This window comes from Chiloscyllium plagiosum, unplaced genomic scaffold (genome assembly GCF_037043375.1).
Source record: "Chiloscyllium plagiosum isolate Xiang-an unplaced genomic scaffold, Cpla_swu_hap1 HiC_scaffold_29, whole genome shotgun sequence".
Lineage (NCBI taxonomy): Eukaryota > Metazoa > Chordata > Chondrichthyes > Orectolobiformes > Hemiscylliidae > Chiloscyllium > Chiloscyllium plagiosum.
The window spans coordinates 6,652,127-6,668,662 of NW_028270167.1; the positions used below are offsets into that span (position 1 = coordinate 6,652,127).

General features: G+C 37.3%; 1 protein-coding gene across 4 annotated transcripts in view; it reads left to right on the top strand.

The window, feature by feature from the left end:
• The window catches only part of kmt2a (lysine (K)-specific methyltransferase 2A), a 149,968-nt gene that overhangs the window by 51,488 nt on the left and 81,944 nt on the right, over positions 1-16,536 (top strand). For all 4 annotated transcript variants that reach the window (XM_043676499.2, XM_043676501.2, XM_043676502.2 and 1 more), the window contains exons 4-8: positions 6,745-6,922; positions 12,052-12,277; positions 12,838-12,902; positions 14,091-14,459; positions 16,282-16,358. In XM_043676499.2, the coding sequence (XP_043532434.2) occupies positions 6,745-6,922; positions 12,052-12,277; positions 12,838-12,902; positions 14,091-14,459; positions 16,282-16,358 (915 nt within the window). The remainder of the gene's footprint in view (positions 1-6,744; positions 6,923-12,051; positions 12,278-12,837; positions 12,903-14,090; positions 14,460-16,281; positions 16,359-16,536) is intronic.

Genomic DNA, 16,536 nt, shown 5'->3' on the forward strand with positions numbered 1-16,536 from the left:
TTAAGGAATAGGTGGAGGCCATTTGGCCCCATTCCTTTTATTGACACACGAATTCAATGTGACTGTGCTCCTACCATCTTCGTTAATCTTCGTTAATGATGAAAATGTGTCAAAATCTCTTGATCCAATTTATACTGGTTTACTGGTTCCTCCCCAGTGGATGATGCTACAATATATTTAATACATTCGAAGAATGGGTCGTGTTGCTGGCTAGGTCAGCACTTATTGCCCATAAGGTCAACAACATTGCTGTAGGTTTGGAATTACATGTAGGCCAGACCAGGTAAAGATTGTAGATTTCCATCCTTAAATGACATTAGTGAACCAGATGAGTTTTTATGGCAATCGACAATGGTTACATATTCACCAATAGACTAGATTTTCATTTCAGAGTTTTGATGAATTCAGATTTCATTATCTAGCACAGTGCAATTTGAAACAATGTCCACATAGCTGGATTTCTGGATTATACGTTCAGTGACTTTATCACTATGCCACCACCTTCTCTGAATTCAGTTATCTTTCCAAGTCAAAAATATTTAACTTAGTCTTACTTAACAATTCCAGTTTTTATTTCGAAGCCGGTAGTGTTTGATTCTTTACATTGAACAGTTAAGTTGCCTTAAGATTTAACTTCATTTATAATCTTCAAACCATCAAGCATATATTCTTTGAAAGGAAACCAGAAACTTCCTCATTTGATAATCTGAAGTAATTTAAAGTTTGTTTTCTTTTTCCTTTTGTCTGAACGTAGGAATAGCAAAATATTATTTTTGTTAGGTAGTCATGACCATTTCATATGAGGTTCAAGCAATACCCTGTACATTAGTTAACAGCCTTAATAGCTCTGAAGATTGCTTGCTGCATGAGTTACACATAGTCCATGGCATTCTCTTTAATGACTGCAGATTCCAAAATTTTCCCCGTTCTGACTTGTAAGCTTAACTTTACTCTGCAAATTGAGAGAGTTTAAAACCCAGTATGCTGTTTTAAGTTGCCTATTATAGAAGAACCATTGAAGCAATAGAGAACGGACGGGTTAGATCCATCAGATTGGGATGTTGTTCATGAGAAGAGACTTAAGATACTTGAATTCCATTGGAATAGAGAAATCTGTTAATGGAAAATGTTTATAAAATGAGGAAGACTTTTGATAAGATGACTATTGTTGTTGAAGAATCTGTAGTAACTGTTCTTTATATAAAATTGTCACTAAAAGGACAAGAGGAGATTCTGAACAATTGATTTAGGTAGAGTGCTGTGAAAGCTTTGTCACACACTGGTCGAGGCAGAGACCAGTGTGTCTTTTTGGGAAAGTTACATTGTTGTGGGGAGAATGCTGAACAAGGGATTGGTTTTAGATTTTTTTCACATTTACAGAATAATCAATCAGATGGCTGCCTCTTCTGTTGTAAACCACAGCTCGAGAACAAGTTGGCACAGACTGCTTTGGTGGAACTCATAACTGCTTGGTAATGATCATGTTAGAAATAGCCTAATAAGATTTCCTTCACCCTTATCAAAACCATATGGATGGTTTTAAATAAAACGGGGAGGTAAGTTGATAAAATGTCTTTGAACTAATTGATGAAGTAATTGATGGAGAGTTCAACTTTATTTTTCTCAAAAGCAAGTTCCTACTTTCTGTTAAGGAGGTGGAAAAAAGTTGAGGTGGATGCACTTACCCAAACTACATGGGGAAAATGAGAACAATAGTACCTGTGCCACGTGTCCTCATTCCTTGCAGTATGATAGCTGCACATGAAACAGGGCAATGGAAATACTCAGCAGATCAGGCAGCATTTGATGAGCAAGAAACTTAATATTTCATTCCATGTGTTTTGGGGATATTTGGAGGAATATGCATTAATGTTTATATATTACTGATTCTATGTTAAATGCTTACTGCACCTTTATCAGAATAAAACCTTTTCAATAATAATCCATAATTATGTTTATTAAGAGGTTTGGTTGATAGACCTTTTGGTTTAAAATATGATGTATATGAAGAATTTGATTAATCCTCTTGGTGACTGGAAGAAAATATTTTATTTCATGTTATGTTGTGATGAGTGGTTCTGTGGGACGAGTGAGAATGCAGTTCTTTAGCCTTGGTTGTAGCATCACGTTCTCTGTTGTCAGAAATATGTTAACTAGTATTTTCTGCCTATATTTCAGATTTCCAACATCTGGAGTGCTTTGCTTTGCTGTGGTAGCATACTTGTACAATCACCTGCCTTTGGCCTTTGTTCAGTTTCAATGAAAGTCCTTGGGTGCCTCAGCTATACTCACTGGAACTTCTTACATGTGGCTTAGTATCTATTCACTTCAGTCTGCACCTTTTCAAAACCTCCTCAGCCCACACAATGATCAAACTTTCAGTCACTTGCCCTAACTACTCTTAACCTAGCTTGTTGTATGTTCCTTAGAGTCATAGAGATGTACAACACAGAAACAGACCCTTCGGTCCAACTTGTCCATGCTGACCAGATATCTTAAATTAATCTCATCCTATTTGTCACCACTTGGCCCTTATCCCCCTTATCCCTTCCTATTATATATTCATACAGATGCCTTTTAAATGTTGTAATTGTCGTAGCCTCCACTTCTCCTCTGGCAACTTATTCCACACATACACGCATTGCATGAAAATGTGGCTTCTTAGGTCCCTTTTAAATCCTTCCCCTCTCGGTGTAAACTTATGCCCTTGTATAATTACCCTATTTCTGCCCCTCATGATTTTATAAATTTCTATAAGGTCATCCCTCAGCCTCCGATGCTGCAGGGAAAACAGCCCCAGCCTATTCAGCCTTTCCCTATAGCTCAAACATTTTGGGTGAAAGTTTTCTCTCGTTGTAATGTACCTTGGGATGCTTCCTGTGCTATGTTTTGTAGGTTAAAGACACTCTGTATGCAGGTAGATGTTGTCACAATCCATTTGGGTGCACCCAACAGAAATATTTAGGAGAGTGAGCGTGTGGTTTAAAATATAGATACAAAGGTCAGCAAAGCATCTATGTCCTACACCACCAAAAAGTATGTATTTTGATGGATGAATAGTGGATCAGGCTCCTTCTGGTTGACCTTCTATGTTCTCAACTGGGTACAGTTGAGAAGTAAATGCAAAAATATAGATTATTAGCAAAAGTGTGTTGAAGCATCTTTTGCTAATAGTGTAATCAGAATAAAGTCCTAATTCAAGCACAGATGTTAAATGTACTGAACAAAATGTTACATGCACAAGTAATGGCTGCTCACCTATAAAAGCCAATCTCTGAATTTTTACCAAAAACAATAAGATGTTCATATTTCTTGTGTGTAGATCAATGTCTCACTTTTAACCAAAAAAACCCAAACTCTTTGTACTTGCGACCTGCTTCAGCTGAAGTTAAACTGTCTGTGTGGCAAGCTTTGTTTGATAAAATTTTAGGAGATTACATTATTAAGGCACAGGTAGATTGATTCCCTTGCTCTAGTAGAAACTTAAGGTTTCCAGATAGATGGAAATGATTGTATGATCTTATTGAATGTGGAACAGGATTGAGGGGCCAAATGGTCTACTTGTGCTCCTATTTTACATGTTTGTAATAGCTCACTATTTAAGAATTAGTCCTGTGTCTGTACATGTCATCGTATGATATTATGGCTATCACTTCAGAGTCGTGTGCTGCGTTCCTGCCAATCCTACTATTTAATATGGAAACATGGTATCAAGAAGGAATGGAGGATACACAGCCTAGTTCAACCTTGAAGTCTTGAGATTTACAGTGTAAGCAAATAATTTTGCAGAAGCTGGAGAATTCAAGATACTGGAGAAGAACATTCGAGGTAGGAGCAAGCTTTCTTCACCAATTAGGCAGATACCGAAGAATAAATGCACAGAGGAAACCCTAACATGTGGCCACAATTGGAAGTCAAAATGGCAAAATATGCCAGTGAAAATCTCCAGAACAGATTCTGTTTATAGATTTACCTGAATCTTCACCTTGAAACATGCAAGAAAATTAGGCATTGCAAATTTCAAAGCCAACTTTGGAAGTGTACCAGGTTTATGAAAGGAAACAACTTTGCACTGAGATGGAAAGTCCAAGATTTCAAGAGCACCTCCCAACAGAACTCAGTGACAAGCTTATCTCTCATTTCAGCGGTTTATAAACAGACTTTGATAAAAGAGTTGACACAGATTGACACATATTAGAATTTGGATGCAACTTCAAGAATTTTGATATGCCAGACTGTTAAAAGGTGAGCACAGTAGTGGAGAAAACCATGTTAATGAAGATAACTGAACATGAAAGGAATAGATTCAGTTATCTTGTATGGCTGAAGGGACAAACCTTAACCAATGATGCTGTCCAAAAGATAATCCATCCCCAAAACAACACTTTCCAAAAGGAGTGATCGTCTATTTTCGCAATAAAGAGTGGATGGATGAAGATGATTCAAAAATATAGCTGTGAATGGTTGATTGGAAACTCCAAAGAGGATTATATAAAATATCTTCTGATCTAGTACATGTTAGGATCATGCCTGATTAATGTTAATGTTGAAATTTGATTGTAAAGTAGTGATATTCGGCATTCTTGGTCTAACCAGCCTTGTTTGGCCTTGGATGTCTCTGTAAGCAAACCTTTTAAGGAAAACATGAGAAAAATTTGAAACTACTGGTTGACTGGAGGAGAGATAACTTTTATTGAGGAAAACAGCACATTGGCGTCAATGTCAACTATTCTGGGAAAGTGGCCTGTAGGAGCCAGGGAAATCATGAGGCAGATTGTATTTTTTTTCAGAAACGTGGGATATCAAATAAACTTGGCTGCAGAAAGGATTATTATTTGCAAAATCGCATGGGTGTGAGAATGTGCGTCCTTATGACTTTTGATGATTCATATGAGGTTTCCATTCTGGAAGCAGATTTGGGTGCATTATTTCTACTCTGAAGATTAATTAGATGATTTGTATGAATTTTAATACTTATTCATTGTATACACTGTAGCTAAACAGTATTCTTCTCTGCACTGTGGCGGGGAGAAAAGATGAAATGGTATAAATTTGTACAAATAGTTTTTAATTTTAAATTGATAACTTGGTGTACAGAAATTAATACCTCTCTCCATGGAGGTTACAACTTATTTTTTTATTAATAAATTAAGCTGTTTCTTGGTTTAATGCTACTTCTAAAGGCCATATCAGTTCCTACATGACCACTGTGATAGCAGTGTAAAGGGAAAAGATTTCCATCTGTCCGAAAATGTTACTCATGAAAAACTCAATCTCCATCTTTCTGACCAACTATTTTGTCTTTGAAACTTGACATTTATATGTGCGTTACCTTATTCCTGACAATCAAATATTGTTCATATAACGTTCTTTCAGCAGTACTTAATTAGACAATGATGTAACAGAATAGCAACAGAGTAATCACCTAGTCTTGAGCTCTAAAACGAAAGGACAGACAAATTCACAATAGCTAGGTTCATATGTCCTAAGTGCAGTTATGATAATTCATATTTATTCCAATTTTATTCTATTGAGATGAGCTGGGATACGTATCTATGCTACAGTATTCTGCAAAAATGTATGATTCTTAAAAAATCCTTGTATGTGTGTCCATGTTTCCGTATAACCACAGAGAAATTTTTAAATTGGAGACTTGGATGAATAAGTAATTTATTGACTGATTTGATCAATATTTAGTCAGCATGTCCTTTGAGAACTATTTGTGAAAATGTTTGCAGGTTTCCAATTTAACTTTATTTTGAGTTTGTGAAATCCTCCTTTCTCCCTCCTCTTCATTTGGGTTATCAGCAAATGATCTCATCCAGCTTCTGCTACTATCATTCCTCAGTACATTTCTAGGAAATGTTCAGTTTCAGAACTATCGCCCAATTTTAAATACCCAGCCTTTTCCTTAAGTGGAATTATGTTTCTCTACTTGGACACCTTGTTAAAAATCACACAACACCAGGTTATAGTCCAACAGGTTTAATTGGAAGCACACTAGCTTTCGGAGCAACGCTCCTTCATCAGGTGGTAGTGGAGGGCTCAATCCTAACACAGTATTTATAGCAAAAATTTACAGTGTGATGTAAATTTTTGCTATAAATTCTGTGTGTCAGGATTGAGCCCTCCACTACCACCTGATGAAGGAGCATCGCTCCGAAAGCTAGTGTGCTTCCAATTAAACCTGCTGGACTATAACCTGGTGTTGTGTGATTTTTAACTTTGTACACCCCAGTCCAACACCGGCATCTCCAAATCATGGACACCTTGTATTATTGAACCTCATTTATTTTTATTCTATAATTACTTGAATGTAATCCTGAAGAGTTTAATGATATTTCATTAGTTTGTTTCCCATAAATTTAATAAATTCAGTTAGAGTATGCTGTTGGTTTTGGTCTCTAGTGTCAATTCTATAAAGCTTGCAGTTGTTTCAATAATTGTGCTAATGTGCATGTGAACCTAGTTGATGTGAACTATTGTATTCTTTATTGTTCCAGAGATTAGAAATAGCTGATTACTGTGTTCGTATTCTCAAATGTCTTTATTGTCTACTTAAGTACTGTTCACGAACATTGTGAACAGTGCTTGACTTCCAAGAGTTAAGGTAGTTTTTGTATACATTTATTTTAGGTAGTTAATATTGCTAAGACTTGCAGATGCAATGGATAAGAACCTTAGGTATTTTTTACTTCTCTATCTGAAAATTGATGTGTCCCAATTGGTTTATAATTGTATCAGGGTCAAGAAAGTGATTCTTCAGAGGCATCAATACGAGGGCCTCGTATAAAACATGTTTGCAGACGGGCAGCTGTTGCCCTTGGTCGGAAGAGGGCTGTGTTCCCTGATGACATGCCTACCTTGAGTGCCTTGCCATGGGAAGAGCGTGAGAAGATACTATCTTCAATGGGAAATGACGGTAGGCAAAATTAAATGCTCTTGCTGCTTAAATTATGGAGTGGGAATTTACTTCCTGGGGTGAAATTGTTTTGTCTTATTTAAGAGCAAAAAGTTTTTTTAAAATGAAAACGCTCTGGTTCAACTACTCCCAAGTTTTGAAGTGGAAGTGTGTATAAACTTCCAAAAATATGATGTGAAATTTCATGAGGTTGTCTTAATTTGGAACTTCAGTCCACGAAGCGTATGGAGTGAATTATGGACCATCGATTTTGTAGCTTTGATGCTTTGAATTAATAATATTCTGTCTTGGTTGCAGTTGGTTGACTAGAATAAATGAATAAAGCTGACTAAATCTACTTGTCCAGGACATGTCAATGAGTGAAATATTATGTTACCTGTGTATGAATATAGTGACTAAAATATGGTATAACTGACCACTAATCTTACAACTTCCCAGGTGAAGTTTTAGATTGAACCTGTGAAAATGTTCATCCATAAAACATTCAGCTGTTCAAGTATTGCTCATATTGATTGGTCAGAAACCACATTGTTACAGTTTGTTTTCAGAAAGTTTCAACTGCATTTATTTTCATGTATTATGAGCAATTTTAGAAGAGGCATTAAAATTACAGTTTTGCTTTTAATAATAAAAAAGCCCTGGTTATTCCCTCTTGGGAAAATGTTGCACATTCTTGTGGGAGAGACTTTGCTTGATCAGAGTCTATGATGACAGCGAGTGCATGATTTGCTGATTGATTAAGTTATAATTGCTACATTAAGTTAGAATTTTTTATCTGATAAGTGCCCAAGTACTAACATGAGATAATAGTGAATCACCATGTACAGTTGCACAATGGTCAGTACCAACAGTTTTGTTTACAACGTTTAACGATTTAAATCTGCTTTGCAGTTGGGGCATCAATCAGGGGAAAAAACATTTTACATTGCCTGGTTGGAATTGTAATGGCCTTTCCAGGAAATTTGAGCTGTTTCCTATTTGTTTAAAAAAATAAGTATTTAAAATGTAGAAAGGATAAGATTCCTGTTCTTTCTAAAAAATATTTAAAATGAGGTTTAATGGGTTTTGAAAGTGCCCAAAACTTTGGGTAAACCAGGTTCAGTACTGCACTGAAACTTTGAACGATGTTTAGGAAGAAGTATGATCTTGCTGCCTCCAAGGGCTAGCTTTCTGGCTCACTCAAGAATCAGGTCAGATCTTGAATCCTAATCCATAATCCGAACCTGGTGTTGCCTGAATCTCAAATCGCTTCACAGTGGTATTAAATTGAGAGGATGAAACCATCCCAGTCTACAATGCCAGTCGTTGATATGGAGCATGCCTCAAATAAATCTTGATAATATGGTTTCTGATTTTCCCATTTATGCCAGGAACATTTGATTAAGTCATGGTATTGTTTGTAAGTCTAATACTGTCTCATTGTTAGAATGTTGTTCTTTAGTGATTGGGACTGGGTGTATTTGGAAGGTGAAGAGGAAGCTTTCCATTACATCCAACTACAACTAGAATGCTAGATGTTGATTGTCTGAAATGGACAGTGTTCCAATCCTGTTATTGCCCCTTGTAAAATCTACAAAACATCATTTATATTCATTTCTTGTTCATGAAAATGCAAATCAACTGCATTATTACACTGTTAAATTTCAAGAGTATCTGAATCAGTGATTGCTTTTCTACTTACTTAGCTCTTTATCTCAAGAGTACTTGCTTTTGCACCTCAGACATATTATTAAAGAACAATAGCATTGGCAATAGTGGTGAGAATGTTCGGAAAACAAGCAGGATGCTGTGATGGCATTTTTATTTTCCCTGATAGCTTGTTGTTTAAATGTGGCTTTGTTTTCTTTTGATTATAGCACCGTTCTTTCAATAACTTATTTGTTACTACGCTTGTTTTTTCTTTCAGATCTACAATCATGTGCTATACTCATATTCATGTAACAAATAGGAAGGAGCAGGACACATTCACTCAAGCCAGTGCATCCATATAGCCTGGACCCACTGTTATCCATTCTCACCCTCAGCAAAGTACCCAACTATATCCAAATATATTCCAGGGTTCTGTGGTCACAACAGGACTAAATGGGCAATTTACTTAAAGAGTTGCACCATTTTAGCATGTTCCAGTTTAATGTTGAAACCCAGTATTTGTGTATTTTGTTTGAGGCTTTTATCATAGACCACACCTCCCATTCGCTTATTCTGGCTGTCTATCCCTGGATAACCTTAGCTAGTAAAACTCATCAATCTCAGTCTTGAAGTTGCAAATGACTCCCAGTGTCTACAGCCTTCTAGGGGACAGCTCCATGTTTTCACTAGTGAAAAAAGTATTTTCTAACTTCACTCTCAAATGGCCTGCAATTCTCTCACTTTCATCTCCATAAAATAAAATGTGGTAATTTTTTGACATCAAAGATCCAGCATATGTGTTTAAAGTTGAGATAGTATCTTTTGTATTGATGTAATAAAACAAAGAACTGCAGATGCTGGAGACTGAAACAAAAACAGAAATTACTGGCAAAACACAGCAGGTCTGGCAATGGGAAGAAAGCAGAGTTAACGTTTCAAGTCCAGAGACACTCTTGTACTGAATCCTAGAACACTGAGGATAAATCTGTTTGAGGATAACAGAGTATGATTTATGTTTATGGTTAGTCACATGGTGTATTCTTGACACTAATTTTCTTGATGAATGACCAAGTGTAGTCTGGTTGTTTTGCGAAATCGGATGCCATAACTATAGAGTGAATGATTCTCTCACATCTTAATGACACTTACAGAGCTTTGTTAGTACAGAGTCCTCTAGACTGGAACAATTTCTGCATACATAACCACTACTTCCTAACTTAGCTCGATTGCATTTTTTGCAACTACAAACGTATAATGCGAGCAAGCCTAGGCTTGCTAGGTGTCAAAATTTGAAAGACTGAATGCTGTTACCCAGAAAATGTATTCAACTTTTATAATGCGTAAAAATGTATAGACAGTTTGGGTCATTTCAGGAGCTGTGGTAGTAAAGATAATAGGTTGTTGAAACCCAACTTCAGTTTAGTTCTGACCAAGCAAGTTACATATCTAATCTGTGTTTTGTGATGCATCTGACTCTGTAGTGATGTTCTGTGTGCTTGTATTTGTCAGTTGACTAATAATGAAGATGGGAAATTCCAATTTAAGTTTTCAAACCCATGCTGATATTTTATGGTAGAAGTTGTTTCAAAAGCCATGACCATGTATAGTTTGGAGTTTTAAGTGCCTGTCTGGCTAGTAAAAAACATGTGGCTTTTACTTATACCTGTGCAAACAGTTATACTAGAATGAAGTTGTACCTAACTTACTTAATGTTTCCTAATGGTTTAATATGTGGAGTTACAATGAAACCAGTGCAACTTCCATATGGCCATGAGAAATTGAAGCAGATGTAGGCTGTTTGGCCCTTTGAACCTCTTCCACTTAACACTTGTCAACCAATAAAATGATGACTGATTTCAATGTGACTTTGAATTTAACTCCATTTTCCCTTCTCCCCTCCATAATCCTTGGATTTAAAATCTTTGTAACTCAGGCTTGAGTATATTCAGTAGCACAGCTTCCACTGTTTCAGGAAGAGAATTCCAAAAGCTAATTGATCCTCTTTAGAGAAGAAATTCCTTCTGTTCTCCACCTTAAAAGAGGAAACCTCTTAATTTTAACTTTGATTGGATTTTGCCACAAAGAGAAGCATTATCTCTGCACTTACCCCATAATGCCCTCCTGAATCTTACAATTCAGTAGGAGAAACTGTGGTATAGTGCGTTAGTAATCTGGAGACCTAGACTAATTGTATAGCGAAGTGGGCAGCTAATAAACTTAAATTTTCTGCTGGCCAGGTAGTCATCATGTGGGCATAGACTAGTGTTGTGCATGGAAACACTGCAGAATCTCAGTCTCTTTCCCTTTTTGTGTAAGGGTGTCACGTTGATAGCTTTCCAATCATGCAGGACTTTTTCAGAATATAAGGATTATTGGAAGATTATTACCATGTAATTTTCTAGGTGGACAATCATATAGGTAGTTAGTGAATGCTGACAGTGACTACCAGTGCAATAGCTATTGCTGTAGCTATTTCCTTTAATATCCTGAGATTCACCCTTTCAGATCCAGAGGTCATATTACTTTTTAGCTCGATTTGTACCTTTTCTCTAGTAATAGTTATGAATTTATTTCCTGTTCCTGTTTTGCCACTGGCAACCAAGGATATTCTTACTGACTGGCATTCTTGCAGACTGATTAGATAAAGGTACTTTGTTAGACTTGGTGACACAATACTGTGATAATGCACGAGGAAAATAGTTATAATTAATGTGTTTTCATAACCTCTGACTTACCATTGAACAAGTGGTTTCACATGGAAGGCAATGAAAATCTAAAATAATCTGCCTAGAGAAAACAGTGGAGGTGAAGAGAGAGCCCATCTGTACGTGTGAATTTGCTGACAATGTTTTGAGAGACTGGTCAATAATTTTTCAAGTTTTGGGTCAATTGGAAATGAAAATTAGGCCTTCATTTGGAATCCTGACTCATTACAATTGGTCAGTGTTGATCCTCTGACTTAACTGATTGGGAGCCTTCTCTATTGGAGAGCATATGCTGTCTACTGAGAATCGAATTTTGTCAGGCGGAAACTTGTAGAGGTCAAGAAAATTGTAGGTTCCATATTTGGCTTTTGGTTTTCAATTTGTATAATTGTGGCCTCTAGCTACTTGGAGCTAGTCGGATATGTTTATAGTATTAAAACTGAGTTTCAATAGTCCAACACCATGAAGGTAGCTCTGGGGACCGGCATGACATCAAATTTCTGTCTGTGCCTGTGTACAGATAGTTATGAGCATGATGTATTAAGAATTATGTCTTATGTTATTTCCACATTTACTGCTGTATATATTTAAAAATTGTATGAAACTTTAACATTTCTTCCCTTTAGATGACTAACATTTATATTTGGAATATAAAATTCATCCTTTGTGGGAATGAGGGTCTGTATGGAATGTGCCTATATTTTGTGGAGATCTCTGCCACTAGAAATCACTGGAATGTAATCCCTGTTGCCCAAGAAAATGACAGATATAAAACTTCTTGTCTTTGCATTACAGATAAATCATCTGTAGCTGGGTCTGAGGATGCTGAACCACCTGCGCCAATAATTAAACCAGTTGCTAAGCACAAGGTGCCACAGGAGCCTATTGTTCGAAAAGGGAGGAGATCACGTAGGTGTGGGCAGTGTCCAGGCTGTCAGGTACCAGATGACTGCGGCCAGTGTACAAACTGCTTGGACAAACCTAAGTTTGGTGGTCGGAATGTGAAGAAACAATGCTGCAAGTGAGTGGGCCTTTATAACCAGCTGGATGGTTCAAGCTTTGGGTTAACTGATTTCATTCAAAAAATAGATGGAATGCTACAATTTGAGCTGCTACACTGGGCTAGGTTGGGGAAGATCGGTCAGGGATTCCTTCTATTGACCCCAATTTAATGAACACCTCAAAAGTGAAACCAGACATTTGATTTACCCTAAATTTGAGTTCCAGTGGAACTTCTTCAATACCTTTTGTCTGGGCTTGCTGGAATGGCCATTTGAATGAATTATTGGAGGCCTGCTAGTCACTTTCTTTATGAAATATAACATAAAGAAGTGTACAGAATTGGGTATGGAATTTGCTGTGTGTGGCTTATGGTGCTCTTGATTTTCTAACTGGTTCCCCTTGAAGACTGTCCTTTAAGGAATTTTGTGTCAGGAGCTTTGTGTTTCAGAACTATAATATTAAACTGTTCAAAATGCAATGCCTGAAATTGTAATGTGTATTCTAAAACTTTTGTTTGTTTCCAATCTGTTCTCTTTTCAACTGTATCTGTAACAACTCCATATTTTCCTGTGAATGCAGAATGCGGAAATGTCAGAATCTCCAATGGATGCCTTCTAAAGCACCTCCACAAAAACCAGTTAAAGGTGAGTTCTTGCAGTTTTCTCTCAGCTATGCGCTTCTTAATTTGCATTTGGTTCTGCTTCTGCACTTCACTTTAGGTCAATTTTATAAAGTTGCACTTACTGTCTAGATAGAAAATCAAGACTTACTTGATTAGCATCTTAGGCCTCTTGTCCAAACCTTTGCCAAAACGCTTGGCCTGCATTTAATTGCTTTAAAGAGCAATGATTATGGTATGTAAGCCTTTAACAAAACTTACCCGAACAGAATTTTTGCATGTGTTTAATGTGCCCTATGAAATTTTTGCTAATAGGATAGGAGCCATCTTATTTGTTGCTGATTTATAAAAATGAAGATATACTGAGAGATAAAGTGTATTTATGTAACAGGTAAAAATCTGTTTTATTTCCTCCAAACTCTCCTTCCTTTGTAATTTTACTCCCCTCATCATAGACACTTATCCTCTTAGTCCCCTGCTAAATGGCACTGTAAAGCTTGCCTAGTGATTTGCTGTTACCCTTAAAGTTATACATTTCTTGTAACTAATTGAATTGAGAAGTTAATTAAGCATAAATTAGTGCTGCCTGTGTATTTATATTTGTTAGGTCTTAGTGAAAGTGTTGAGGTTCATTATAAAAGAACTATCACAGTAGATTAGAATTTCATCTAAACGGCTGTTTGTCCTTAAATTGTACTATCTTATCGTATTGGGTCATGTCTTAAGTCGGTGGATTTTTTTTTTTAAACCTGGAAGAGCTTGGAATGGACCAGCTGCTAAAATGTCTGCAGATTGAGTAGAAGTGGCTAGTGTGATCTCCAGATACATCTGTTCAAATTACGAAACAATGCTTTAGGGTGATGCTCCCTTTTTGATTCATGGATTAGCTATGTAGTAAAGAACTATATGGAGCATGCATTGTGTTGAGCTAGCAGCCTTTGCTCCCCATTAAGAGGCAGCATTTTCTTGAAAAAAATGTCTGCTTTCCTTCAGAGCACTCTTGGAAATTGATTATTCATGATAGTCCATTATTGACAGTTAATCAATGGGCTGAAGTTCACCAGGCTATAGTAACCTATCCAGCCTGATGTGTTGGTTTCAGTAGAACCATGTTGTCTATGAGTCTCTGCCCTCTGGAGAGGTGTGGGAATTGGGCTTGATGAGAATTGTATCCTGTTCATTATGACTGATATGTTCTAACTTTGCTTCTTAGTAAAGAAAAAGGAAAAGAAAACAAAAACACAAGAGAAGAAGGAACTTCCAGCAGTCAAACAGCATTCTGACTCCAGCCATAAAAGCTCTCCCCAAGGTGGTTCACAAGGGCAGGAACATGCCCAGAAGATTAACCAGGTTCCTCATCAACACAGTGACCAGCAGTTTGAGGAAGACACTGCCTCTTCACCTTCTGAAGCCCGGCAACAGACAGCTTTAGTTTCACCTATCCGGAAACCTAACAAACAGCCCCCTCAGCCACCTGACCTCAGCCTGCCTCAGCAGCCAGGACCTGTGCAACTAAAGAAAGAATCAATCAAGCCTGGGCTGAATGACCCTAAGAAAAAACAGCCATTGCAAACAGATTCAGGTAATCCGAGCTTGGCATTTACGCTACCATGCACATCACTGGAATTAACTTCCATTTTGTGCTTAGGAGTGACGTTTTAATGTAAAAGTGCTAAAGTTCCTTCTGGCCATCATTTTAATGAATCTACTCATTTGCAAAAACAGTGTAATTGTTAATAATGCACTGCATTATTTCAGGGTGGGGTTTTCACTTCCTTAGATGTCACTCATCCCCCTTCCAGTTGTATAATAAGCATGTAGTTCTTAGCTATTTTGATGCTAAAGGTACATTGTTCTTAGCTGTTTTGCGGATCTTATTGGGAGGTGCAGGAGGGGAATCCAGACCAGTTTGATATCTCTCAGCTACAAGACGTGTTGACATCTACCAGTCAAACTCTTCACACGTAGAACTGGTTGGCATTACTTGATTGTGTCCTCTCTCTGCAAGGTCACAAGACAATTGGAAAGCAATATTCTAATATAAAAGTACTGAAAAATTCTCAAGTTTTGTATTTAAAGATTTATTTAAATGGCAGTTTCTGTTATTTCCTTTAAAGTGTTGTCATCTCAAATGTCACATCATTTATCTGACAGCAAGTCACTTTTCCCTGCCTTTTGTGGCTGATTACTTCTCATGCTTTGTCTTAGTCCATTAGCTGCAGGTGGGAATACATTGATGGTGTTGAATAATGCTATTACAAGATGTCCCAATCTATAATTGTTACGCATTTTTCTTTGCTAAGTTTTAAGGAATGCTTGCATGCCATGCAGGAAATATTTTGTGCAGAATTTCTTTTTTAGTATGTGCCTCGGGTTGTTATATTGAGAACCTCCTGACTTCGAGCACTTTGTTCCCTCAGTCAAACCAGATTGTCTTCCATTACAAAAACTGTGGCACTCCTGTTTAATGAGTTCAAGATAAAACTGTTAGAATTGGTTTTACATTGTTCTACAGCCAGTTTAGTGTCTAGCACCTGAAATATATGATGCATCTTCCAATTTATTTGTTTTATTTCTTTTCCCTCTTGTTGAGGATTCTTAAGATGTACTCGAGAGCAGGCAGGCAGTTTGACCCCAGTCTTCAACTAACGTCTCTCTTGAGGGTGTTGTGGGGTTTCTTAGCTACTTATTTCCACCTCTGCTCCCCAACTTGCATGGGACCTCTTCCTAATAATATTCGGAATCTTCCCCATAAGGAAATTAGAAAAGGAAAGGTACATACACACTTACCACCTAAAATGGTACAGTGCGATTGTACATTACCAGCTTTACCATATAATATCCATTTTCGTCTATCTCCCTTCCTCTGATGCAGGCAGTTCTACAGACACAACTCTGGTACCTTGCCCAAATGGTATTTTACCATAACTGAGCTTTAAGGTAAATTATGACATGCTGTTAATCTCATGGGGTATCGCAGCCAAGCTTGACCCCAGCTGAATCATCTCATTGTGTCTAGGTGGCTGCTGGATAGCACCCAAGAGCTGGAGCCCTGCATGACTTCAATCCTTGTCCTAGAGTATTGAGAATATTTGTAGAGTCCCCACATACCACACTGGCAAACATCAGCAGAGACTGGGAGTCGACCGATGATCTTCAGATCTGTATGGCTAAGTTACACACTGAGCCATCAGAACTGTCCACAATGTCTTTTGTTAAAGGTACCATAAAGCCCCTGTCCGTTCTCAAACAACTAAAGGGCCGCTGTACCTTCAGCTAGGTAACATCAGATTTTACTGAATTTGAAGCATTTCAGGGAAAAAAATGCCTCATACGATCTGAACCTGTTGTCAGTGAAAGGTTCATCTTGGTTTGTCGCTTAATAAAGATCTTTGTTTCCCCAGCACTAGAGCTGAACAAGCAGAAGAAAGCCCCTGCTCGTTTCAATGTTCAGTTAAAAACTAAAAAGCCGAAAGAAAAGGTGAGATTTAAACTTTCATCTTAGCATTTTAATTCTACCTTATTTAAAGGACAACTCCAGCACATTTTGGTGTATGTGTGTTCTCCTAGGTAACCTTTATCATTCTGATGATATTAAAAATCATGCCACTGTTTTAAATCTTCTGATTGCATTTGCCCAAGATGCTTCCATAAGTTGC